Raw genomic sequence first — 26,884 nt, 5'->3', positions numbered from 1 at the left:
TATGGAGTACATGGATAATCGCATCTTCCACTCCAAATTTTGTCTGAGAGCCACCATTTGTCTTATTCACCATCCAGCTGCTTTGCAATCAGATCACAAAGTAACAAGCTGTGCTGCCCGTCTATAATGGGTTGAAATCCACGTAGTCAACGTAGACATCAGTACCAATGTTTGCAGTGCACCATGCAATGCATACGTCTCTGTGATATGTCATTTGCAATGGGATTTGTAAAAGCATTTTTAATGATTGTGGTGTGTCATCTGACAATGCATTTTATTACTAAAAATGTTTGTGATGCGCCACCTTTTGGAATAACAATCAGACAGACAACACAATGAATGGTAGGCCAGAGCCTGTCTTAACAGCATAGACAGAACCAACCATACATAATGCACCTGGAATAAGGTCCTGATTTACAAGTATAGGAAGACTGGGTAAATGAAAATATAGGTCTGGTCCATTAGGGCATCAGTGCAAGAAGTGGCTTGAATATAAACATGTTATGTTCTGCCAGAACACGAAAGAGCAGGTCAACCAGCAGTTTACAGGGGTGTCTCACAATCTAACATAAGGAACTGACTGATAAGCCCTCAGCTAATCCTGACAGGAGCTTAGGGGTCCAGAGACACCAGGGGCCAGTAGAGGGAGATCTACCAAGGTGTAATCACGGCAAAAGAAGTCCATCCTGTTACCCCTAAATGATTCTGAGGCTCATCCAGGACTCACCCTGGACTGATATGTATTTAAACAAATTGGTTTTGGAACTGATGTAATATCTTTTCAGTCTGACAAAAAGGCTTCCATCAACTTTACAATTCAATTCATTTGATATGGCATATTGTACTTTACCTGGTTTAGTTACAGGTGATGGAGGCAAGAAGCTCGAAGGCATAGTTCTCACTCGATCATTCTGGACTGCCGTTTGAAAAGGTTCTTTTAAATGTTCTGAAACAAATTAAAACACACACTTTGTAAGAACCTGACTCTGTGCTTTTATGCATGATGGTTCTCTGATACTGTACATAATGTCTGTATGTCTGTGAAGGTTCTCAGTCATCCAGGTGAAGTTAGCTGGTAGTTGAGTCATGGCAACTGGACTTCTTTCTTGTTAGGTAGATACGTTTCACTGCTTATTCAAGCAGCTTCTTCAGTCTGAAGAATGTTGTTAGAGACCACAGTTTTATCCTCCAGGTTCGTTTCACTACATACCTGCCCTGAATAGGCTCATTGAGCAAATCAAAGGGGAGGTGTGGGTAGATGTACCCGTCACACTGTTAACAGCACCTCCTGCTCCCACTGAGTGGGTCATTAGGAGTGGTCCACCTGGTGGAGGTGTGAATTGGGCCTGATTTTCCTGGGGATGGATGACAGGGCAGCATGATAAATCGAAGACAGGTTATGCCTAAGGCCTCCACCTCTGCTGAGTGAGGGGTTGTTGATTTACACATGCAAGGCTTCCCTCACCCCTCTCTCAAACCACCTGTCTTCTCTATCCAATATCTGGACGTTAATGTCCTTCAAATGGAGGCACAACGGAACAGTCAGAGTCCCAGGACCAACAGAAGAACCTGGTCATTCCATACATGGCTGGTGTGTCCGAAAAGTTAAAAAGGACTGTTGGAAAACGCCACATACCTGTCCACTTCAAACCCACTAACACACTGAGACAGAGACTCGTCCACCCCAAAGACCGGATACCGAAACAGAAGAACAGCAATGTAGTATATAGTAGAGAGCCCTGAACTGTACATTGGAGAGACCAAACAGCCGCTACACAGGAGGATGGCCCAGCACAGAAGGAGTAAAATGGAGGGCCGGAATCAGCTGTGTACCTCCACTTGAAGGACAAAGGACACTTATTTGAAGAGGTATGTGGTGTTTTCCAAAAGTCCTTTTTAACTTTTCGGACACACCAGCCATGTATGGAAAAACCAGGTTCTTCTGTTGGTCCTGGGACTCTGGCTGTACCGTTGTACCTCCATTTGAAGGACAAAAGACACTCATTTGAGGACATTAACGTCCAGATATTGGATAGAGAAGACAGGTGGGTTTGAGAGAGGGGTGAGGGAAGCCACCTTGAGGTGGAGGCCTTAGGCATAACCTGTCTTCAATTTATCAAGCTGCCCGATCGTCCATCCTCAGTAAAATCAGGCCCAATTTACACCTCCACCAAGCGGACCACTCTTAACGACCCGCTTTATGGGGGCAGGAGGGGCTGTTAAAGGTGTGATGGTTACATCTACCCACACCTCCCCCTTCCTTTGTTTGACTCAACGCGCCTATTCAGGGCAGGTGTGAAGTAAAACTAACCTGGAGGATGAAACTGTGGTCTCTAACAACATTCCTCAGACTCGAGAAGCTGCTTGGATGAGCAGTGAAACGTATCGACCTAACAAGAAAGAAGTCCAGCTGCCATGACTCAGCTACCAGGTAATGTCTGTATGTGTCAGAATCTAAATCAGTGTTTCCCAAACTCGGCCCTGGGGACCCCCTGTGGCTGCAGGTTTTTGTTCCAACCAGCTTCTGTTTTAAACTCCTGGGCTAATTAAGTGAACTGATATTTCCCAAGTTCTGTGTTTAGGGAACAATATTGAAATTAGAAAACTAAGTTTGTTAAAAAAAAAATAATTAAAATGTACCAAGCAGTTATATAGGAATAATGTATTTTTTTTTCTTTTTAACAGTATTTTCATCTTGATTTTCATTCTACCTTTCAAGGTGTTCTAATTGTTTAATTAATCCATTACTTACTAATTAGTGCATTGTCGGGCAACCGGTGTGGAATTTTCTTGGGATGCCGCGAAAACTTTTCTAAAATATTTAAAATTGCTAGTGTTTTTGAACTTTTGGCTGATTAAAAAGATATTTTATGTTGGAAAAACAGATACCGGTTAATCAGATTGTTGAATAAACAAATGTATTTATTTTGAATGCAAGTTAAAATTTTCGCTATTCACAATTTATCATAATATCAACACCGGCGGCGTCAAAAACACATCTCGTGAGACTTAAAGTCTCGTTGTTAGAAGATCTCGCTCACTGTACGGATAGAAGAAGGAGGAGCAAATATAGAACAAGAAAATACGAACGCTACATTTCGGCTCTTGCTGACGATAGAGTATCGCTGTAGCTGCAGCTCTCACCACTTAATTGTCTGAGTATTACTATGGAAACATTAACCTTATTTTCGCTCTGACTCCGCTGATCAACACAGTAAACTTTGTAAACTCAGTGACCTTTTCCAGTTCTTTTGTGGTGAAAAACATTTTGTTGTGACGCAAGCATTCGATACTTCATTGTAATTTAATTCTTAACGATTATCACTCGCTTTTTATTTACGGTAATTTTGATTAAACTTTATCTAGAAAAATTCATACAGTGTTTATTCTCGTCACGACTTTATTTATGGGCAGTCTCTCCGATGCGCCGCGAAAGAAAACTTTTGGACTTAGTGCAAAGTGGCGCTTTTCCACTGCATAGTACGGCACGACACGGTTCAGTTCAGCTCACGTTTGGGGGGTTTTCCACTGGGAACAGTACCTGGTTCTTTTTTAGTACCACCTCAGCCGAGGTTCCAAGCGCGCCGAACCGTTACCAAAACGTGACGTGTAAACTCTGCTGGTCACTGATTGGCCGGAGAAAATCGTCATTACTGCGTCACTGAACTTGCGACACGAGACACAACAGACCCGCTAGATTTTTAGCACAGCCAGCGAAGGTTCGGACGCACCATTTTGTTTTAACCAAAAATGGCTGTTTCGTGGTCTATTGAGGAAGTACAGACGTTCCTCTCGTTGGTAGCCGAGGAGCGGATCCAGCGAGAGCTGGATGGGGCGACGCGGAATGAAAAAGTTTTTCAGGAGGTCGCTTGTGGCGCGTTTACGATGATGTCACGGCAGTAGAGGCGGCGCAACTATAACGACACGTGAATAATCCCGCCCACTCTAAAGCGGTACTAAACTGCAGTCGAAACGCAAACTGAGCCGAACCGTGCTGTGCAGTGGAAAAGCGCCAAGTAGTTACAGCCTTTTTATTCAGTGTGTTGTTTGCCTGGGTGTCTGATCTGCTTCGTTTTAAATTGTCATTATTAAGATACAATGAAAGGGCAAGGTATAATGAAATCAACAAAAGAGAGTTAAGCATTTAAATCGATAGCAAATCAGAAATATTTATAAATGTAAAAATCCTGCTTTTCTGAATGTCAAATAAATAAAAGAAAAAAAAACAGCTAATTTAAATGAGCTCAGTGTTATCAGGTGTTGTCACTGATTAGGAATCTGGTTGGAACAAAAGCCTGCACCAGGACCGAGTTTGGAAAACACTGATCTAAATGAAACATGGCACAGTTATTAACATTATAAAATGATAAAATCATTTCCAATTTGGACAAAACAACTTGTATATACTTTATACTGTATATAGCAAATATATTGTGATGGGGTTAACATTTCAAATTTGAGTACTCAACAGATTGTCATGTTTTTGGCACCCTAGATTGTGACTGGACCACTTTCTGTCTGAGTGTCTGGATGTGGGTGTGTGGACAGAATGATTGAAAAAAGGAATCGCTCAATCCAAATGAAACGTGGCACAGCTCTAAGCACTATAAAATGGTAGAAGCCTGTTGATTTTCAGGGAAAGTTACTTCACAGATAATGATTTTACATTTTTGGACACCTTAGTCTGTAATATTTTAATGCTAAAATCTGGGCCTAATTTATTAAACTGGAGGTGAACAAAAATATTTCAAGTGTTGTTTCTTCAGCCCGCCCAATAAGTCACTGACACCATCTTCTATGCAGACACCTTGCTCGTCATTGAGGTTTTCTGCTGCTGTATTTCATTACCAATAACAGGCAGACATGCACACAGGAGTGCACCATATGAGACACTTTTTAGTAATCACAAACCTTTAGCTGTGAAAGTAAAATTCACGGTGATCTTGGAATATAATTAAGAGTTTAATTACTTTCATAATATGATTTGATGTTTTTAGTATATTTAGTTGTATCGATAAATTCTTTAAAAATGTAATTAGGAAAAGCATCTCATATGAACCGCTCAGTAGTCCACATGTGTTCAGTACCTGGTAGCTGTGGATAAATGTGGTCAATCATATAATCCTTTATATTCTTTGGCATTTCACCTCTGATGTCTACCAAGACCCGTGTTTCTGTGGAAGAGATCTGGTAGATGAGGACTGGACTGGGGTTAGCCAAAACTAATTCAGCATAATTTGCCTTAAATTGCGGTGTATTCTAAAAGAAACAGATATATATACATATCGTCAGAATACAAACCAAAACTGACATCAGTCATCTAGAAAATCTCAGAAATCTCAAGCCTGTTTCATCCGATTGCTTGAGCGAGGTGGTTTTGTCTGACAGATCTCACCCAAGCACTTACTCAAGGACTGATTTATACCTTCATTCGATTTGTAGCTCTTCTACTCTCGCATTCATTTTCATAATAAAGAATAATAGTGAATATAGTTTTCAGTAACATTATTACACAGTGTTTCATTTAGTCTTTTGGTAGCTTGGTGCTCTTTGGTGGACAGGATATGGGTGCCAGGGGTAGATGGGGGTTTCTTCTAGCTATTTTGTTTAAAGTAAATAGACGTAGTAATAATTTCCTGTGTTTATTGACTTTAATAAAGATTTGTTCACAAAAAAACAGACTGATGCACTTCACTTCCTTTCTAGATACAATACTATCAATCTTAAAACGCAATGTAAAGGAGTCAAACCCACCCTGTCCATCATTGCCCTTGGGAAGAAGAGCAGCAATGGGGGGAGTCCATCATATAAAGACCACCAGAAATATGGAAGCCTGCTATGATGGCGGCCTTAATGTTTAATTCTGTCTGGATATGACAGTAGACTGGCCTTGGATAAGAAATGCCAGTCATGAGTGCACCTTCATAATATGGAGTGTGATGGGCCAGAGGTTTCTTTCACCGGTTGTGTTCTGCTACTTGACCTGTATTAGTTCTCTTCTAGCAGGAACGGTCTCACACTACACTCCTAAAAAGCACGAAAACAACGTACGGTCGACAGATTAACATTTCGAAACTGGAATAATGAAAAACAGTTTTGAAGTCATACTGAAGGGATTATTCATTAAGCAGAAGGTCTGTTGCAATGACAGCCATATAGCTATGCTGCATGCGTGTCCTGTATTAACATGTTAAATGGTAGACACGCATCAGTTGTTCATCCTTACCTTCATGATATAGCCAGCAAAATGGGATGAAATGCTGACTTTGCCAGAGATCAAGTTTTTCCTGAATCTGGAAAAGCATCCGTCAGCAACCACTGTCAATTGGGCATAGATTTCCTTTAACAAAACAAAACCATAAGTTTGCTATAGTAAGAGATTAATCAACAGTCAGTATGCTTTTCGTCTATTTTAATGTAGCCTCACCTCTATGCAGCTTGTTCCCAACTATTACGTGCAGGCTTCGGCCTATACAGGCCCCCAAAAAAAGTTCAAAATGTATAAAAAGTCCCAAAATGTATTAAACATTACTTATAAGACAGAGAAAAAAAACCCCCATAAAACTCTGGCTTCAAAAGCCAATCCAAACAAGCAATCTTTATAAAGTAGGAATTTCATAATGAAAATAGAAGGGGCCTAAACTGCCTCGAAAGCCTCTTCAGTTAGCCAAAGTGTGGTGTCATTTTGCTTAACTTCTCATTGCATCCATAATGGCTAACACTGTACATCACCTTACTACTACAAAATGACAATAGAAAATGTTACATTTCAGCGCTGGATGGCATTTTAAATTAATTTTTTATGATGTTTTTGCTCGTGTTTCATTTGTTTGTTATAATATTGCTTTCTATGTTACTTATTTGCATTTTTCTGCACCACTTTGAGCTGCATTATTTGTATAAAAATGTGCTATATAAATGAATGTTGTTGTTGTTTTTACACTCACCTACAGGATTATTAGGACCACCAGACTAATACGCTGTTTGACCCCCTTTCGCCTTCAGAACTGCCTTAATTCTACGTGGCATTGATTCAACAAGGTGCTGAAAGCATTCTTTAGAAATGTTGGCCCATATTGATAGGATAGCATCTTGCAGTTGATGGAGATTTGTGGGATGCACATCCAGGGCACGAAGCTCTCGTTCCACCACATCCCAAAGATGCTCTATTGGGTTGAGATCTGGTGACTGTGGGGGCCATTTTAGTACAGTGAACTCATTGTCATGTTCAAGAAACCAATTTGAAATGATTCGAGCTTTGTGACATGGTGCATTATCCTGCTGGGAGTAGCCATCAGAGGATGGGTACATGGTGGTCATGAAGGGATGGACATGGTCAGAAACAATGCCCAGGTAGCCCATGGCATTTAAACGATGCCCAATTGGCACTAAGGGGCCTAAAGTGTGCCAAGAAAACATCCCCCACACCATTACACCACCACCAGCAGCCTGCACAGTGGTAACAAGGCATGATGGATCCATGTTCTCATTCTGTTTACACCAAATTCTGACTCCACCATTTGAATGTCTCAACAGAAATCGAGACTCATCAGACCAGGCAACATTTTTCCAGTCTTCAACTGTCCAATTTTGGTGAGCTCGTGCAAATTTTAGCCTCTTTTTCCTATTTGTAGTGGAGATGAGTGGTACCCGGTGGGGTCTTCTACTGTTGTAGCCCATCCGCCTCAAGGTTGTGCGTGTTGTGGCTTCACAAATGCTTTGCTGCATACCTCGGTTGTAACGAGTGGTTATTTCAGTCAAAGTTGCTCTTCTATCAGCTTGAATCAGTCGGCCCATTCATTCTCCTCTGACCTCTAGCATCAACAAGGCATTTTCGCCCACAGGACTGCCGCATACTGGATGTTTTTCCCTTTTCACACCATTCTTTGTAAACCCTAGAAATGGTTGTGCGTGAAAATCCCAGTAACTGAGCAGATTGTGAAATACTCAGACCGGCCCGTCTGGCACCAACAACCATGCCACGCTCCAAATTGCTTAAATCACCTTTCTTTGCCATTCTGACATTCAGTTTGGAGTTCAGGAGATTGTCTTGACCAGGACCACACCCCTAAATGCATTGAAGCCATGTGATTGGTTGATTAGATAATTGCATTAATGAGAAATTGAACAGGTGTTCCTAATAATCCTTTAGGTGAGTGTATATTAGTTTTGGGTATTATTTAGTTTCTCTGTGTCTATGCTTGTTCTATTATACATCCATTCATTATCCAACCCGCTATATCCTAACTACAGGGTCACGGGGGGTCTGCTGGAGCCAATCTCAGGCAACACAGGGTGCAAGGCAGGAAACAAACCCTGGGCAGGGCGCCAGCCCACTGCAGGGCGCACATACACACACACACCCACTAGGGACAATTTAGGATCGCCAATGCACCTAACCTGTATGTTTTTGGACTGTAGGAGGAAACCCACGCGGACATGGGGAGAACATGCAAACTCCATGCAGACAGGACCAGGGAAGCGAACCCAGATGGGTCTCTTAACTGCGAGGCAGCAGCACTACCCACTGCGCCACCATGCTGCCTTTTGTTCTGTTATGTTCCATTTATATTGTGGGTGTATAACACCAGAAGGAGGTCCCAGCAGCAGTGACGTCCACCCCCAGAATACACGTAACTGGATGCATATTTAAAGACACTATACTGTATACAAATTATGAATTATAAGCACAGAAGCACTAACAGAAATTTACATAAAAAAAATAATTCATAATAAAAACTAACCATAAGAAAACATTGAAAAAAAGTGAAAAAAACAGGGTGTGGTGCATGGCCAGGGACACCTCCATACTGCAAGGACCAGAGGAGGGAGCCTGGTCAGAGCATTACCTCCCCTGGAGCACTAGGTGGCAGCCCTCCTGGGTTGCAGGGCTCCATGGGAGCTGGAGTTTGATGCAGCCCTGTTGGGTCTTAATGGGCGCCACCAGGGGGCGCTGTTGCTGCGGCTGAGCCCTTGGATGCAGCTCTTCCCTCATACCCAGAAGTGCTGCTGGAAATGAGTCATCAAGCACCTGGAGCACTTCGGGGTGCGTTTTATAAAAGGAGCCAGCAGCTACTACTCGGGGAGCCAAAGTCAGGAGGTGGAGGACAAAGCCTGCCAGGGGGAGTACAGGCGGACAGGAAAAGAAAGAAAGAAAGAAGGGGCCGAGCATTGTGTGCCATTTGGTGCTACACTGTGCTGAGATGTGGGGAGCGAAGGAAGCGCCCCCACGTCTAAATAAACTATTTCTGTGTGGGCTGTCTGTGTCAGGGTTAGGGGGGGCTGTACGCACCCCGGGCTTTACAAAGGTTGCAAAATAACACCTGCTACTGTGAACTTTCTATATATCACAGAAAAAAAATACCTTTTCTTCCCCACTTTCTTTGTCTTTATATATCACACCAGTGACTCGACCGTCTTCCTCTTTCAGACTTGTAACAGTGCCTTCAATAAATTGTACGCTGAAAATATAAAAAATATATAAAATATAAAGAAAAATAAGTGAATATTACAGTATACTAAATAGGAAAACATTACTGATGAAACAGATATTGATAAGAATCAAATAAATTAGCAGACTGTTGTAAATATTGGAAAGCCTAAGCTCACACAGTGCACTACCGCCACTAGTTTAGACGGACCAAAAGAAAGTTATAACTGTTTTAGAATAATCTGAAACAAAAAGCAAATATCATATTTAGAATCCTTGAACTCTGAAAACCCTAACTCAACTATCCATCCATCCATCCATTTTCTAACCCGCTGAATCCGAATACAGGGTCACGGGGGTCTGCCGGAGCCAATCCCAGCCAACACAGGGCACAAGGCAGGAACCAATCCTGGGCAGGGTGCCAACCCACCGCAGGACACACACAAACACACCCACACACCAAGGGCCAATTTAGAATCGCCAATCCACCTAACTTGCATGTCTTTGGATTGTGGGAGGAAACCCACGCAGACACGGGGAGAACATGCAGACTCCACGCAGGAAGGACCCGGGAAGCGAACCCCAACGGGTCTCCTAACTGCGAGGCAGCAGCGCTACCACTGCGCCACCGTGCCGCCCTAACTCAACTAATACATATTAAATATTCATTGAGGGAAACCTACAATAAATCAGTGAACACTGCTGTCAAGCTAAACCCAATACTGTACTTAAACTCAGGGCTGTGGAGTCGAGGAGTCGGAGACAATTTTGGGTACCTGGAGTTGGGATCGGAGTCAGCAAAAATTTATCGACTCCGACTCCTAATAATTTTTTAAAATGTAATGAAAAAAAAATTCATCAAGTTCAAATGTCCCATTTCACAAACAACAGTCCTAATGAAGTACTTCTCTGATGTGAGAATAACGCCCAATGCATGAGCGAGTATACATCCTGACATCCACATATCATAATCTGGATTATGGCACATCACAAAAAGTGTTTTCCTTTTATTTCAAATATAATTTGTTTAACAAGTTCATGTGAGTGTAAACAAGTGTAATGGTGTAGGTGGAGGTGTGTGCTGTGGCCTGATGTCTTTTTGTTTAAAATGGCCAATACGGCAGAGAGTCAGCTTCCTAGCCAGTAGTTCTGTGGTTAAATGACGGCGTGTATGTTGCCTTCCTTCATTCAACATGGAAAATAATCAGTATATTAAATACAGAGGAGTCGGAGTCAGGGAGTCAGAGACATAAGTACCGGAAACTAAGGAGTCAGAGTTGGAGTTGAAGGATTTATCTACTGACTCCACAGCCCTGCTTAAACTCCAGTCATAGTTAGAATATCAAAAACAAAATTTGTTAACCAAACAGACCAAAAATAATCACAAATCTTTCTAGCTGATCTTTATACCATCGCTAACGGTGATGGAAGTGGTGCATATGGAAAAACAAAATGGCATCAAAACTGTGCAAAAATATTCCAAGTATAATAATAAATAATAGCTTACACTACATGAAAACAACATACCTGAGTGTCTCACGATTCAAAACTCCCAACGGAACCCAATAACTTCAAAAATAATAAAATAAGAACTTAATCATAACGCACATCTATCGGCAGCCATTCCACATGCACTTCAGAAGAGGTCATCCACCTGAAGCTAAGGATGGTGAGTCCATGCCCGTGCTTGGATGGGTGACCATCTAGGAAAAGCTTAGGTTTCTGCTGGAAGAGGTGCTGGTGAGGCCAGCAGAGGGCGCTTACCCTGTGGTCTGATTGTGGACCCCAGTGCCCCAGGGCAGTAAAAATGGTGCTGTCCTTCAGATGAGGTCCTGACTCTCTGAGGTCATAAAAGATCCCTGGGCATCCTTCATAAAGAGTAGGGTGTACCCCGATGCCCAGGCTAAATTGTTCACCATGGCCTAGTCACTCTGGCACCCCCAATCACCCTCTGTCTCTAACTGGCTATTTATTTCACCCATTCATTACCTAACAGCTAATGTGTGGAGACTGAACTGACACAAAATGGCTGCTGTCAGAGCTGCACATTGGTGTTGGCTCGCCACTCTCCATGTAAAATGCTTTGAGGAGTGCAAAAAGTGCTATATAAATGTAAATGATTACTATTATTATTATTATTATTATTATAAAGTCACACCAGAGTCATAAAAGAAGAGAAATGTTAAGAAAAATCCATCCATTCATCCATCCAGCCATTGAACCAACTATCATCCAACATCTTGGGCAGCACAGACAGCTAAGGAAGGCAGACATGTAAAATGGAAAAGTTGCACAAGCTCTTGTTATTGAAATGAAAATATTATTAATTATGTGCACTGATAATAACTTTATTTCAATTAAATGTCATTGTCACAAGCAGAAGGCACTGATCTATTTAGATAGCCTGGTCTGAACTTTCTGTAAGCTGCAAAGAGCCACAGTGATTACCACTGGCGCCGCAAAGCCCCAGCAGCCCAAGTGTGATTCCTGGCCTGGTCATTCTGGGTTTTGAAAAAGATATTATGGGTATTATGAATTGAAACCCCAGGCAGGCGGTCAACAGTTTATGCCAACATTTTGTCATTTCCTACTAAAATATGAAAAACGTTTCTGTTTTAACAATGTGTTTAATCAGATTATCGTAGAAACGAAACACACATGAAATGCATGTGTTCCAAATAACGACCTATTATTTCCACTCTAAAACTCCAGCAGTTCACTCCCAGATAATCAATCAAGGCATGTGCTGGGAGAAGCTCATGCACGTTCTAAGTCGGTGGGGGGATGTTATAGTAGGCTGCTTGTCTTTATGAGCACATTTACAAGACAAAAGACGCTGATGGAGAGGTGCGATGGGATTTAAGGTGGGCCGGATCTACGAGTTTCTTCGTAGGCTCCGGTAATTCTAGTGTTAAATGAATTCTGTGATTTCTGAAAGCAATAGGCTGATGAATCAATTGGGCCATTTTGTTTTTTAGATGTGTAATTAATTTGGTTCACTTTGTAGAGATCCATTTCACGTTGACATTAAGGAGTCCGGTGTCAACAAAGCCAAATAAAACCCACGGTGATTCAATGCGGTATAACAATAAAATGTGAAAACTTCCAAGGGTTGAATACTTCTCAAAGGCACTGTGCACCTGGTGTTTAAAAACAAAAACCGGTTTGTCCTTTGTGTTTTGGTGATTTCTCATGGCGACAAAGACTTCAGTACTCAGTAGCCCACTGTGCTGCTTTGTTAAATGAATAAAATTGGTAACATCTCACATAATGAGGTTTCATTATCGTACAACTTACAAAGAGTTACGTGACCACCACTTACTTGGCTTCAGCAGATGCTACTCTCCGCAGGCCCATGATGAAGCGTCCGTGGTGGAACGCTTTTCCACATTGAACTGCGCTTTCTACCACAGGGTAAGGAATTTCCACCTCAGTTCTGGTCTCGCTGTTGTGAATCATGTAGCCTTTTATTGTGTGAGCATCGACACCTTCGACTGCACCTGGATCACCATTAGAGAAAAGTTTCAGTAATTTTTGGCGTTTACTCATTGATACAATAAAACATCTGCAGTGTACTTGTAGATAAATACACAAATGTGGCTTCGTCTGGATAAGCAGGTTTAGAAAACTGATGGGCATTCAGTTCATCTCAGTTTACTGCTATATCGCCATGTAGTAATAACAATAATAATAATAATAATAATAATGCATTTTATTTATAGGGCACTTTACATTAGCAGTAAATCTCAAAGTGCAACATAAAAAGATTAAACAAAGGCAAGTCAAGATAAAAAACTGAGATAAAACAACAATAATTATAGCATTCTTGTTAATAAGCTTTCCAAAATAGCAAAGTCTTTAGCTGGTTTTTCAAACAGCCCACAATCTGCCGTGTTCTCAGGCTCTCTGGTAGGCCATTCGGTCTCCCATTATATGAAGTTTGGCCACAGGGGGGCGAAGGCGGTAGGTATTTATAAAATGGAGGTTTCTTGTAGTGGATTGTAATATAAGGAGCTCTTTGAGATATTGTGGAGCATTTCCATGGATACACTGGTGAGTAAACAAACAGAGTTTGAATTCGATACGGAGATGGATAGGGAGCCAATGAAGCGACCGAGGGATTGGTGAGATGTGTTCATATTTCCGCACCCTCATCAGGATTCTTGCAGCACTATTTTAAATGTGTTGGAGCTTTTCAAGGCTCTTGTTGGGTATCCCGATGAGGAGTGCATTACAATAGTCCAGTTTGGATGAGACAGAGGCATGAACCCGTTTTTCAGCATCACAGAGGGAGAGGGAGGGACGGAGTTTCGATATATTTCGGAGAAGAAGGAATACAATTTTACAAAGGTGATGGATGTGTATTTCAAATGACAGATGGGAGTCTAACTTGACACCCAGATTTGTAACAATAGTACGGTCAGAAAAGGAAATACAAGTTACAGAGGAATGAAGTTGAGGGGGTTTGGGTGCCAATTAAAAGAGCTTCAGTTTTAATGCTGTTCAGCTTGAGGACGTTCTTGCACATCCAGGCCTCAATCTCATCCAAGCAAGAGGAAAAAGTTGATGGATGTGTAAGAGAAGTCGAATCCAGTCTCACATAGAGCTGCGTATCATTGGCATAGCAATGGAATGAAACTCCATGCTTGAGGATGATGTGACCCAAGGGTAGCATATAGATATTAAAGAGGGTCAATAAAATAATAAATAAAAAAAATTAAATAACAAGTAATAAAACATAACAGTACTAGTAATAATAAAAACTACCCAACCTGCGGCGTACCATACGCCGCATAATCAGGCTGGTTTTTTAATGATTTGTAACAACAGGGAGAAAATTAACATTTGAAAAATCGGTAATGCAATAAATCAGCAAGAAAAGCAACATTGTAACAATGCACGGAACGAACCAACACACAATCGTCTGTGCGGCGCTCAGGTGCGGAGGGTGGAACGGGAGGAGAGGAGAAGGACGTCCATTCAGCTTCCTCCGTCATGCTAGTCTGCTGATCTCTCGTTCAGTATGCACTGCCCGCTCATGTGCCCACCTCGTCACTCGAGTCGTTGTCGTCTTTGCACAGTCCAGATGCACCTGTGACTCACGTAGACTTTTCATTGCTCTGTGCGGTTTTGGCCACTCTTCTATATATAATCCACCAAGACACCCAACCACGGTGGTAGCGAGGTGGGAGGGCGGTGTGAGCAAAGTGCAGGAGCATCTAAGAAGACGCATGTTTGTCGCGGATGCGAATTGCTGTATGTAGCGTGTAAAACAGTTTGCTATGGTGCATGCGGTCGTGCGTCGTAACCGAAAACTCGGTTTTTAAAGACTGGTTACTTCATTGTGTATACGACTGTAGGTGAATGAAAAGATGTAACTCTGGAGAGGGCAACATACAATACAGCGTTTTACACGCTGCATACAGCGATTCACATCCGCGACAAATTGTTTTACACGCTGCATACAGCGATTCACATCCGCGACATGATTTTTCTTTAGATGGTCCTGTCGCGTCCACCCTCGCACTCGAAGCATACACACTGCCTGGTCATGTGCCCGGTCGCAAGAGCAACTGACAGAGACGCGGCCACCAAGTCTAAGACCATGGGAAACCCCTCGGAAACTGTTTTACACGCTGCATACAACGATTCACATCCGCGACAAACATGCCTCGTCTTAGATAGTCCTGTCACGTCCACCCTCGTTCTCGAAGCACACACACCGCCTGGTCATGTGGTGCCGCCGTGTGAACCGGTCAGGCACAGAGAAGATCGGCTGCCGAGAGAGCGTCTCGACTGTTGCAGGGCCATCATGGTGAAGCAGGTGAGACGGTCGTGAAACAGAGGCACAGGGCTTATTGGTTTTTCAAGACTGCTCCCTTCATTGTGTTTTAACCTCAGTTTTAAAGGATTGTTTTAAGGATCCCATGGGAGACCCCTCGCAAACTGTTTTACACGCTGCATATAGCGATTCACTTCCGCGAGAAACATGCCTCTATGAACAGTCAACGTGGCTCAGAGGTGCATGTGGACTCTACGACATACAAACATAAATGATGGCGGTTTTCCTGTGTCGTCACGTCCGAGTTGGTGGGCGTGGTTCTGCGAGTTGTCGTCGTATCCAATGGTCTTAGAGTCGGTGGGCGTGGCTCCTTCCTGCGTGCGCCATGGGTGTCTTACTTGTTGGCGGCTTAGTGAATCCACGCCCCTTCCAGCGTGCTTTCTATGGGTGTCTTGCCTTAGTGAATTATATATATATATATATATATATATATATATATATATATATATATATATATATATATATAGATAATAACTCATTTCTCTTATTCTGGTCCACTAGATGACCTTCACGGTGAGACTCAGCGTAGTGACCCTGCAAAGGAGAATCATACTGGCTGCTTGTGCTGTTATTCTTTTGGTCCCTTTTTGAGAATGTATACTTCTATACATAAATTCAACAGATATTTAAATAAACAAACTCTAGACAGTCTAAGTGTATTGGGTTGCTATGCTGTCCAGGGTTGTTTCCTGCCTTGTGTCAAGTGCTGCCAGGACAGGCTCTGGGCCCCAGCAACCCTGGAATAGAATAAGTGGGTCTAATGTCGTGCCTTAGATTGCATCATAACCGTGAGGTACGGACCACTGGGCATGTGCGTGACAGTCCTAACTACGATGGCAGGTTCCCTGTCTAGGGGTGTTCCTGCCAGGACCACCCCACCCTTAGTTGGCACCCCTCTTGGTTTGAATCCTGGTCCTTATGGAGTTTTCACGTTTTTCATTTGTGTACTTGGGTTTCCCTTCCATGTACCCAAAGACATGCTTGTCAGGTTAGCTGGTGATCCAAACTTCTTCTGTCTGAGTGCGAGTATTTGCATGGGTGGGCTCTGTGATAGACGACTGCCCTGTCCTAGACTGATTCCTGCTCAGCCCCTGCTGCTGCTAGGATAGGCTCCCCACAACACTGAATTGGAATAATCAGGTTCAGAAAATAATCATAATAATCATTATAATAAGACATTACATTTATATAGCGCTTTTCATAGTGAGTGGGGAGCCACTAATGTGTAGCATCCACCTGGGTGATGTAATGACAGCCATTATTCTGCCAGTGCACTCACCACACATTAGAGACGGGGGATGATTAGGGGGCTGGAATGACCTGGCCGTGGTGGACAATTTAGCCAGGACATCAGGGCACACCCTACTCTTTATGAAGGATGTTCAGGGACCTTGAATGACCACAGAGAATCAGGCCCTCGGTTTTACATCTCATCTGAAGGACGGTGCCATGTTCACAGCACAGGGTCCCCATCACTGTCCTGGGGCATTGGGATCCACAGTCGGACCACAGGATAAGCAGGCCCTGCTGGCCTCACCAACACCTCTTCCAGCAGAAATCCAGTCTTTTCCTAGATGGTCTCCCCTCCAAGTACTGGTTTGGACTGACCCCCCTTAGCCTCAGGTGGATGACCTCTTCTATTCTGAGGTGCATGTGGTATGGCTTCTCACAGACATGCATTATGATTTAGGTCTTATTCCCCATCACTACGCTGGCGCATTGGGACCCACATTCAGACCACAGGGTAAGCGCCCCCAATAGCCACACCAACTCCTCTTCCAGCAGCTACCCAAGCTTTTCCTAAATGGTTTCCCATCCAAGTACTGGCCGGGCCCAAACATGCTTAGCTTCAGGTGGATGACCAGAACCTCAACTCCAATATTGTATGGAAAATAACCTCTTGGTGCAATGCTGACTTGCCTTCAAGTCCAAGCTCTTTCAAGGCTCGAAATCCACCAGGCTGCAGAAGTTCCCCAACAATTCTGTCCGGTTCCCTCATGTCTCTCTCGATTACAGTCACTTTCCTACCATCCCTCCCCAAGACAGCCGCCATGGCTGAACCAAGGACTCCAGCGCCCACAATGACAATCTCTGAGTCACGGAGGACAGGGCAGGCGCTCCTCGATGAGGCTGCTGTCTTACTTGAATCCAAAGACCTCCCATCATCCTGACAACTCATCTTCTGGAAAAAAAAAAAAGACAAGAAAAGATCGGAAAAAGTTTTTTACAAATTTCAAACTGATGAAGCAGCAAGAATTACTTCTGATTGCTTTCAAATCACTTCCATTGTCCGGCTCCTCCTGATTCTCTGGTACAAAACCCCGTAACATTTGATATACCATTAGACTTATCTTGATGTCTGCTTATACAAACGTTGAGCCTTTTGAGACCCCCTACCATTTTTACAGCAGTAAAACACATTTGTAGGCCATTTGCAGATCATATTTTGTCCATCCGTCCATTTTCTAACCCGCTGAATCCGAACACAGGGTCACGGGGGTCTGCCGGAGCCAATCCCAGCCAACACAGGGCACAAGGCAGGAATCCAATCCCGGGCAGGGTGCCAACCCACCGCAGGACACACACAAACACACCCACGGGCCAATTTAGAATCGCCAATCCACCTAACCGGCATGTCTTTGGACTGTGGGAGGAAACCCACGCAGACACGGGGAGAACATGCAAACTCCACACAGGGAGGACCCGGGAAGCAAACCCTGGTCTCCTAACTGTGAGGCAGCAGCACTACCACTGCGCAACCGTGCCACCCATCATATTTTGTGCAGGAAATGAAATCCTTACAATAAAATAAACCAATTGGTGTCTTCAGCAAAAATGATCAGGACTTGAAGTTATGCAGGCGACACCAGCCAACCCCAGAGGTTGGAACACAAGGGGTCAATGTTACTCCATTTCACAAAAGTTTTCAAAAATGACGATTGATAATTAATATTGGCATGAGGAGTGTCATTTTTTGCTATTTCAAATGATTAGGAATATGATCATATTTTTGATATTTGATATACTGGTGGTCCTAACTCTCAAACAGTCACACTCAAAAGGTTAAAATTGATAAAATTTCAAATATAGGAATCTGGGATATCGTTTTAGACTAATCGAGTAAATTTGGACTTTGAACATTTACACGGAATCATTTTTTAATATTTTAAATATCTGACGTAGCTATTCTTGTTTATTATGTAATTTACAATCGTCCGAGTAAGTTAGAGGAGTCCCACGGAACAAGCTGGAAGCCAAACGGGCCACCCTGTTTAATTGTAAGTCACAAAAAAAGTGCGTGATGGTACAACACTAAATAAAACAAGCAGGAACTGCGCTACCGCTCGTTTGGCATCTGTCATCCCGGCATGATTATTTATTTATTTAGCTGGCGGTGTCGCGTGGCAGCCACTACACGGCAGGCACAGAAGGTTAGCCGAGTCTGTCCTACCACGGCGGGACACGACGGACTAGTGACGTCACCCGCCGTTGTCATGCAAAAGCCTAGAACGTGCATGTGACGTCACAATCAAGCGCATTCGGGGAGTTTGAAATTTTTTATTTCAATACAGATATCTGTTTTTTGTGTATTAAGTCATCCAAAAATAAGTAAGACGCAATTATGCATATTGTATGGAAGTTACAGTACATAACTGTTTTTAATATCGTTTTACAATAAAAAATGAGCCCATAATAGAGCGCATTCGGGGAGTTTGAATTTTTTTATTTCAATACAGATATCTGTTTTTTGTGTATTAAGTCATCCAAAAATAAGTAAGACGCAATTATGCATATTGTAAGGAAGTTGCAGTACATAACTGTTTTTAATAGCGTTTTACAATAAAAAATGAGCCCATAATAGGCTAAATTAGCGTCCATTGACCCCGCATTCGTACTGACGTTATGTGAAAACAGCATCGGTTGATGTCCTGTTTACTTTTTGGGGACTTATTTTCTGGATGGCCAACTATACTTCATGTTTATTTAACATAAAAATAAGTGATTGAATCAGGGCGACTGTGTCAGGATATTGTGTTTGGTTTCAGGAGCGGTTAACGGGTAGTGAAGGTCAAAAATGTACAAATTGAAATAAAATCTATTTATGGTAAATCAAAAATCAAAAGAAATGAATCAGCAATTGAGCCGCACGGAATGCTTCTCTGTTGTAGCCTAAGAGAGACGATTTGGAAAAGTCGCCAGTGCTTTTTAAAACAGGAGTTTTTCAAATTTCAACACTTTTGGACCGTGCGCCTTCTCCGAGATATTCTCAATGTAAACTGAAATTTGTCGAAGCATTTTCTTGGAAAATATCTGTACAGACAAATCTGAACGAAATCGATCCGCGAGGAGTCGTGTTGTTGTTTCATGCGGACAGACTGCGAGCGAAGGCGAAAAAGAAGATGCAACATTCCGGGCAACAATGAGCAGGATAATGGAGCTGGAAAATCGACACCAGGATAAAAATGAGCGCAGGTATTTCTACATTGGAGTAACGGACGGCTTCCTCACATCTCCTGCGAAAAAGCCACGTCACCAATAAATCTGTAACGAGCTAGCTATACCTCGAAGGGCTGAGATAGATCGATAGATAGATATTTTATCAAATAAGAAAAAAAACCAAATTCTCTCTTATTGGATTCCTTAATATCATTTTAGAATAAACATTCAGAGCCTGTGATTGACTTTCAACTTGTTTATAATTTAAGGTTTTTTTGTTTATTTTTGCTTTATAGTTTTTGCACGCACGCGTTTTTCCTCTTTTGAGGTGAGGATTGACTTTAATTTTTTTCGCTTTCGTTTCTTTGTTCATTTTGAAGTAAATTGTATCTGTTATCATTGTTTGAATAGCATGTCATTGAAAATTATTAGATCGATCCTAATTTTAGTATAGTAGGCAGGATTACATAGATAGATAGACCGACCTTTATTTGTCCCCAGGGGGAAATTTGGCTTTTTACAGAAGCAGAACATTGTATAACATCATAACATAGCACAACATAAGATTTAACATTACATGACATAACAATAAAACATAACATTATATAATGTAGCATTTAGCAATAATAATGCATGCAATGTGATGTGATGTAATGATTAAGGCTTCGGACTTTAGCCCCCGAGGTTGTGGGTTTAAATCCCGCTACTGACACGGTGTGACTGAGCTGGTCATAAGGCGTCAAGCAAATAAATAAATGTAATCTAGATAGATATGAAAGGCACTATATAAAAGATAAAGAGAGAAATGTGGCTTTTAACAGAAAAAATAAATATATATTATTACAATACGGCAAACAAATGCACACCAGAATGACGGAAATAAAAAGGAAACTAGAACATAACAAATTTGACAAACGAGAGGTCATTCCGTCCATCCAACCCGTTTTCTTCGGTTGGCGCACATACCACACGACGAACCATTGGGATTGGGACCCGAGTGCTTAGATGTCTCAATATACCATCCAGATTCTTCTTAAAGTTGTCAAGGTTTCTGCTTCAAATACTAAAAAAAAGACTACTTCTGACAAGGCAACTGATAAAAAGTGCCGCCGCAGTTCCAGACATTATACAAACGTGTTTCCATATTCATTAATGAATCCTATACGGTAACTGGACCTTTGACATTAGCCCCGATGTGAATGGCGCCCGTCCACTATCGATTCCTGCCCCGTGAACGATTTGACTCCTCAACATGGATGGATATTTCGCTCTATTATGGTGTTAATCGTTAATCGTGTACTGCAAAATAAAAGGCGATGAGGTGACTAAATATTTACTGACAAAATAACTTGAATGTAAAAAGAACCTGAGAACAAAAGCCACAGTTCAACAATGAGCAGATAACATTATTTTTGGGTTCCATGTATGTAAGTCAATTTCAAACTACCTTGCTTTTCCGTTTTGTTTAAACAAACCTGCGTGTTTATGTGTACAAATCAGGAAATTGGCCAGTTGTGAAGTTTGTCATACATTTACTTCTGAACCGGTTACAGCGCTCTGCGCCTGCGCTAAGTGAAGCGCACTATGCATCAGCAAACGGAACTGATTTGAAGTGCAGTTTGCCAAAGAGCCTCCAAAAATAACAACTGACAAGAGGACATCAATCGATGCCAAACGTACATCACTGCAGTTGGAATACAAGGCAACAATAAACTGATTTGAATGGAAAGAAAACCCAACATTGCAAATGAGCATCAATTATGCTTTTCTTGCAGAAACTCTAAATTGTCCCAATAAACGGGGGTATACATTAGAAATGTTTCATTATCTCATATGATTTTGTTACATATTTTTGAGCTCTAAATTAAAAAATGAAACATTTTTTCTTCATCATGCAATATTTATTCACAAAATTACATTTTAGCTTGGGCAGGTAGCGCTGTTGCCTCGCAGTTATAGGAGACCCGATCTTCCCTGCGTGGAGTCTGCATGTTCTCATCGTGTCTGCGTGGGTTTCCTCCCACAGTCCAAAGACATGCAGGTTAGGTGCATTGGCGATCCTAAATTGTCCCTTGAGTGTGCTTGATGGGTGTGTGTGTGTGTCCTGCGGTGGGCTGGCACCCTGCCCGGGGTTTGTTCCCGATTTGCGCCCTATGCTGGCTGGGATTGGCTCCAGCAGACTCCCGTGACCCTGTAGTTAGGATATACTGACTGACATTTTAGCTTTCAATTATTTTTTTTTTGCATTATAAATTAAATATCGGGCGGCACGGTGGCGCAGTGGTAGCGCTGCTGCCTCGCAGTTAGGAGACCCGGGTTCACTTCCCGGGTCCTCCCTGCGTGGAGTTTGCATGTTCTCCCCGTGTCTGTGTGGGTTTCCTCCGGGCGCTCCGGTTTCCTCCCACAATCCAAAGACATGCAGGTTAGGTGGATTGGCGATTCTAAATTGGCCCTAGTGTGTGCTTGGTGTGTTTGTGTGTGTCCTGCGGTGGGTTGGCACCCTGCCCAGGATTGGTTCCTGCCTTGTGCCCTGTGTTGGCTGGGATTGGCTCCAGCAGACCCCCGTGACCCTGTATTCGGATTCAGCGGGTTGGAAAATGGATGGATAAATTAAATATCAGTATTTTATTTTCATGATAATTTGTTTGAATTTAATAATTTTTAATATTAACCTCTATAAGTTTAAAGCTTTGAAAATCATCCCTAAAAAATGCCTATGGGTCAGCGCTCAGAACATACAGAATTCCCAGGTTTTCCCTGTGAGTGGGACACAAGACTTAAGAATCGACGTTGGGTTCACAAGGAATGGCCACCTAATTGAAAGCTGCAGCTTGGTGCCAAAAACGTCATCAGATATCTCTTGGTGGATTCATAAAAAGCGCTGCTATCACCGCCTCTTATTAAGGTTGGTTTAATGACGCAGTCTGGCAAAGCCTATCAAATAGATGAAGTCAGTTTTATGGTTTTTGTGTCGTAGGTTTTTAGGTTTGTCTGAGGCTTAACTGAAAGATGTCCGAACTCGATATTAGAAAACTGCTTTCTGCTAACAGAATTTGATGGCGTAATAAATAAACAACCTGGATTGAAAGGCTAAAGTATCATCCAAAGAAGTAATTTCAGGTAACAATAAAGATCCAAATTATAAATAAATTGTGAAAAGTTACTGGTTAAGTTTAAGGAACTGGGATGCGACATGAATCTCCATGTTCACCTTGTGTATTCACATTTGGAAATTTTCGAGTGAAGAGCAGGGTGAAATATCCCATCAGAATATCAAGGAAATGGAAACAACACACCCGGGACGTCGGGGTGATATGATGGCGGACTACTGCTGGATGATTTATGGGGACGTTGCAAACAAACGTGAACGAAAAACGGGCAACGAAACGAAAAAAAAAACAAACAAAACAATTGGTGCCAAAAACGAGAGACGTTTTAAGATAAAGAATACGGTTTGGTGCTTTCTTTAGGAATATGTGTAAAAATATTAGACTATACATTTTAGTATTAAATTGATGTTGAACAATATTGTATACACAAATAAATAGTACACTTTGCTATGTTTTCATTAAACTTTATTTTATTTTGCACTTATATATGACGTGATTGAAACATTCTAATTATATTTTTTATTATGTTGTGTCTCAATCCACGTGGTTCGTCTTGTGGTGCGTAAGGCAACGGATGCTCCCAACCTTCATGAATGCAAATAAAATTAATAATTGCCAATTACAACTGTTTTGTAAGTTTCATTTCGCAGACTTTGGTTTGGTTCGTTTAATTCCTGCGCGTCAAACGTGATGAACTGTCGTACCACATGGACTTGCGTCCATTGCTGCAAGGTTAGGCTCCGTGACCTGGCAGAATAAAACTGGTTCGAGAATAAGAGGCTGACCGCTTTTCAACTTACTTAAAATTAATCTGTTTGGAAAAGTGTAACACCAAAATGTATCACTGTTACATTAACAGGAATCGAGTTGGAGAAATTAATCACTGTATTTAAAAATGTACTCTGCAGTCTGTCCGATTCTTTCGCGGAGAAACGAAACATTAAACATGTCTCCATGAATCACTTCGATGCTCGTTATCCCCTCACACATCATCACATGATGACTAAAATAATAAAAAGTGCCCACAGGTACATGAAGACTCAGATGGTGGGGATGCAGTGGTACACCATGAACAAGCGTCTCTCGTCCCCTACCTGTTTGTTTCGTGTCTCGTGCTCGGGGAGGAAGAACCGAGAGAGGGGCAGCGCGGCTAACAACCTCAGAAAGCAGGAAGGCGCCGACACGCGTGACAGAAGGAAGGCCAGCGCCACTAAGAGCAGGGCCGTCAGAATGACCTCCTTGCTCGGACAGGACCATGCGGCGTCGCTCTTCTTATACAGATAGGTAAACGTGGCGATGCCCAGAAATGTCCACATGTCTGTCTTTCACAGGCTTTAAATACAAGAATACTCGCGTTATCCTCAATGGTGTCCCGTGAAGTTTGTGAAGGCGCTTGAATCGACCTCCAGTAACTGAGCGTGATGGTGGCAGATGTCCCGATTCCAATATCTATCGCGTCTGCTGTTGCATCCTTGACTGTCACTGAACTGGCCTCCTTTCTATGGTTTAAAAATTCATCTTTCTTCCTCCGTCACTTGCTTCCCACGTCATTCGATTGTTCGAGATGATCCACGCCACTCGCTTCCCTGAGGATTTCAGAAATTTAAAGGAATAATTCAGAAAATGTATCTTTTTATTATAATACTTCGATACCTCCAAATTATTAATTGTCATGCACAATTTGAGAATGTCATCTGGCTAAGTCCGCCACATCCACTCTGCATCTGAAGATGCTCTTCCACTTCGCATTCCAGGAGAGGCCGCCCGCTTTATGTAAATTAACTGTATGCTAATAAGCACATGTCCTCTTTGTGGTATCCCCGCCCCTATTCAACACGCTGTCCAATCGGTTTCAGATCAGGCGGCTGAGCGCAGCTCACGCTATCTGGCCATTGGCCAATCCCAGGAGGGAAGTCTGCAAACCAGCATTCGGTGCGGTCTAGTGCGATGTGATGTCAGTAGGACGCCGAAAGATGCAGAGCCAGCCCAAAGGTGGTTTTAAAATTGAACTCGCTTATTGGATGTAACCCACGTACTCGTTTATGTTGTAAGTCTATTATTTTTGTTCGATAACCTGGGACTGAACAATTATAAACATTCTTCAATTTAAAAATCGAACCCTCCTGTACTTAATATTAAATATTTTAATATTAAAATAAAACCACGGCCACCAAAAATACAACTGTTCTTGCTAGTAACTTATTTATCAGACCTTGCAAAATCAGCATGCTTTCATTTATGGCTGCTCGTAACATCTCATAATACCTGAATGATTATCCAACATGTGTGTTAATCCAATTTTTAATAGTCAAAGCTAAAATGACTTCAATTGAACTTATAATTAAAGATGGGAAAAGTAACAAGAGGAAATTTAGTCTGCAATTTTATTTTGACCGATTAGAGCTGCAGTAATACACGTGATATGTCTAACTTACTGTTACTTAAATTGTGATTCTGAGAATCTAAAATTTAGTATTTAGTAAAATATAGTTGAAGGTATTCTGATTGTAACTAGGCTAAAAGTAATTAGAGATATCTGTAACTGATAGGAGACACTGGGAAAATTGAAATGCAATGGCAGATATCGGCTTTTGAAAATTTTGACTAGTTAAAATGTAATTTCATTTTTCACTGTACATTCTAAACCTACTAAGTCAGTGTCACCTGAAGACACAGGTGTTTCAGAGAGACAACACTTAACCTAATTTAAATATCTTTGGGGGTTTAGGAGGAAACCCGACACAGACAATGGTGAACAGAAGTGTGGATAATTATTGACGCACTCATATATAAAACTAACAAATACTGCTTCTCTGTGTCTACCAACTGAAGTATTGAACCCCTATCTACCAGCTGGGGTCAATCACCTCCCAGACCCTCCTACACTAAGAAATGTAATATTTTCTTTAAAGAACATCTTCCATCTTTTATGTTACTAACTAGGAACACATCTTCCTATTGAGCTGTACAGTTGTGCATGAATCCCACATTTGCATATTTACAAAGTCCTTAAATTAGAGGAAATGCAAACTTCCAATTACTAATTTTTTCTTGGAAATCCTAAAAGGTTCACATTAAATGAGACCCTACACTGGTGCTGTATTAGGGTGACCAAGTTCGAGTGCCCTACAATGGTTCAGCACCATGTCCACCACATTGAACACAATACCAACAAAATACTAACAGAACTGCTGGCTCGTATCCATGCACCCATGTAGGCCACCAACTATCAGCATAAACACACAGCTCTGTGTCAAGCTAAGGTGGGCACGTGATACTCCTCTCTTCAGATCACTACACTGGCTTCTTGTAGGAGAGCGTATTAGGTTCAAATCCTTAATGCTTGGGTACAGAGTAGTGTGTGGGTCTGCATCTGAAAACAATATAGAGAAAATTCTGATGTCCTATGCTCCTCTTCCACTGAACAGTGAACCTCTGTATGGCATCACATCTCAGTCTAGACTCTTCATTTGTGGCTTCTGGCTAGTGGAACAAGCTCTCCACCTCCATTCAAAATTCTGGCGCCCTTCATGTGTTTAAGATGCATTTGAAGACTATCTTGTTTAGTGAATTTCTATCTACAGTATTTGATTTTAACTGGTAGCTTTTGAAATCTGGAAATTGTAACTACTGTAGTTTGTATTTTGTACAGTACTCTTCACTCATGGTAATCAATTTTGTACTCTTGTCCTGTAACACCTGTTCCCAAACTGATATTATTCGATTATGTTGGTGTCTTTTGTAATATGCTTTGGATAAAAGTGTCAGCTAAACATATGTACATGTATAAATAAATCTCTTCTAGATTGAAAGAAAGAAGTCAAACCTTGAACAGAGCAAACTTTCAATGAAGATTTCTTCTCCAATGAGGATACAGATTACATTGTAATCTTAAACATGCCTCTGTGTATGATAAAAGAATTTATTAGAAGATCTGGAATTAATAAAAGTTTAATTTACATTTGGTATTTGGTTTTAACACAAGATTTATTCAGAACAGGCTATTAGCATTTTCTCATTGTAGTGTACATGGTTCCTTATGAAAGCAGCTTGAAAAACTGTACT

The 26,884-nt window shown here is 41.8% G+C and overlaps 1 protein-coding gene across 3 annotated transcripts in view; it reads right to left on the bottom strand.

The window, feature by feature from the left end:
- sqlea (squalene epoxidase a) overlaps positions 1-26,758 on the bottom strand; it is a 34,445-nt gene extending 7,687 nt beyond the window's left edge. Inside the window, exons 1-7 of one of the 3 annotated variants that reach the window (XM_039738948.1) lie at positions 26,646-26,758; positions 17,193-17,454; positions 12,753-12,930; positions 9,365-9,461; positions 6,227-6,340; positions 5,088-5,259; positions 851-946 (exon numbers count right to left, since the gene is read on the bottom strand). In XM_039738948.1, the coding sequence (XP_039594882.1) occupies positions 851-946; positions 5,088-5,259; positions 6,227-6,340; positions 9,365-9,461; positions 12,753-12,930; positions 17,193-17,451 (916 nt within the window). In that variant the 5' untranslated portion in view covers positions 17,452-17,454; positions 26,646-26,758. Of the gene's footprint in view, positions 1-850; positions 947-5,087; positions 5,260-6,226; positions 6,341-9,364; positions 9,462-12,752; positions 12,931-17,192; positions 17,455-23,913; positions 24,601-26,645 lie in introns of those variants that run through there. The other 2 variants (XM_039738947.1, XM_039738945.1) reach the window with 2 other exon arrangements.
- Positions 26,759-26,884: the final 126 nt, after the last annotated feature.

This window comes from Polypterus senegalus, chromosome 16 (assembly GCF_016835505.1).
Source record: "Polypterus senegalus isolate Bchr_013 chromosome 16, ASM1683550v1, whole genome shotgun sequence".
Lineage (NCBI taxonomy): Eukaryota > Metazoa > Chordata > Cladistia > Polypteriformes > Polypteridae > Polypterus > Polypterus senegalus.
The sequence above is the reverse complement of the archived record's forward strand: the minus strand, read 5'-3'. Positions and strand labels throughout refer to the sequence as shown.